The following is a 1357-nucleotide window of genomic DNA, read 5'->3' as shown; positions in this document are numbered from 1 at the left end:
TCTCTCTCTCTCTCTCTCTGGATGTGTGTGCTTGCCACATCCTTTCTCACCCGTCCTCTCTCTATCTATCTATCTGTCGATCAATCTTGGTATGCAACAAGAGTTCTTTTCGAAAATAATGTTTTGTTACCGTTGTGAAAATGGTCGCGGTACGACATGAGATCTGTCTTTTTCTGTTGTAAAAATGTTTGAATGTTTTTCAGAGTTCAAGGCTAAACATTTTATCTCTCTAATATAAACGTTTTGAGACTGTGTTTTGGACTAAGAAGTCTTTCCATTTTCCGCAACGTCTGTGCCTCCAATACAGAGGTGAAGAGATGGTTTGCTGGATTTCTTCTCCTTTCCATAGAATGTTAATTGTGTGTGTTTTTAAAAAAGCTCGTGGATTCTTTGCGAGTGCTCTGGTGTGGTGAGCTCCTCTTTTCTAAAAAAAAAAAATCTGCCGTTTTCATTTCTCCTCCTTCTTTTCTTTGTTTGTTCCACTCTTTAAAAAAACTCTTGTCTTCGGCACGGTGGGTGGTTGGCGAGTGCTCAGGTGTGGTTTGTTCCTTCTTTCCTATCAAACATCTATCATCCTGATCTCTCCACCTTCTTTTTGTGTTTGTTACTCTCTTGTAACACCTCTAATCTTCGGCACTTATAAGACCTATTTGTGTCGCAAGTATCGTAAAACGGTTACTAAAACTTAAGCTTACTAAAATTAGTTCACCCCTCCGAGGGCCGTATGGGTGATACGTACGTGTGCAGTAGTATGGAGTGTTATGTGCAAGGGGGGGGGGGTCTCTTCTTTGTGGGGTTCATAGTTCATGGCCGTGATGCAGGGTCAGTTTTTATTATTCTACTCAAATGAACATAATTCTTTTTATCATAAGATAAGAATACCAAGAAAATAGCTCAACACAATTGGTATTGAGCAATTTCCTTCACTCTTCTTATCTTGTACAGATATGCAACAATATTGGTACATTATAACTGCTTATACCAATTCCAACAGCATGGATTATCTGCCCTCATTTCTGAACCCCACCCAATTTTTTGTATCCATCCCACGCCACTGCCAATGCAAAGTGGTATTGTGCATTATTGCTTCAGGGCCGTCTGTCAAGACACAAAAAGGGTGGTTGGCGGGTCCTCTGGTGCGGTTTGCTTCTTTTTTCCTATCTAACTTCTATCGTCCTTATCTCTCCTCCTTTTTTGTGTTTGTTACTCTCTTGTAACACCTCTAATCTTCGGCACTTATATGACCTTATCGTGTTGCAAGTGCCGTAAAACTCTTACTAAAACAAGACACGAAGGCCATACAAATGTTATGAAGTGTTGGTTGTTTGTTTTTTCCTCCAGCCCCAGAATACAACAG

The 1357-nt window shown here is 40.3% G+C and overlaps 1 protein-coding gene across 1 annotated transcript in view; it reads left to right on the top strand.

The window, feature by feature from the left end:
- The window catches only part of LOC101845200 (glutathione S-transferase Mu 3), a gene marked incomplete in the record, with an annotated part of 11609 nt that overhangs the window by 5069 nt on the left and 5183 nt on the right, over positions 1-1357 (top strand). The window contains 1 exon segment of the mRNA XM_013088794.2: positions 1342-1357. Within this exon segment, the coding sequence (XP_012944248.1) occupies positions 1342-1357 (16 nt within the window).

This window comes from Aplysia californica, unplaced genomic scaffold, assembly GCF_000002075.1.
Source record: "Aplysia californica isolate F4 #8 unplaced genomic scaffold, AplCal3.0 scaffold00812, whole genome shotgun sequence".
NCBI lineage: Eukaryota > Metazoa > Mollusca > Gastropoda > Aplysiida > Aplysiidae > Aplysia > Aplysia californica.
The sequence above is the reverse complement of the archived record's forward strand: the minus strand, read 5'-3'. Positions and strand labels throughout refer to the sequence as shown.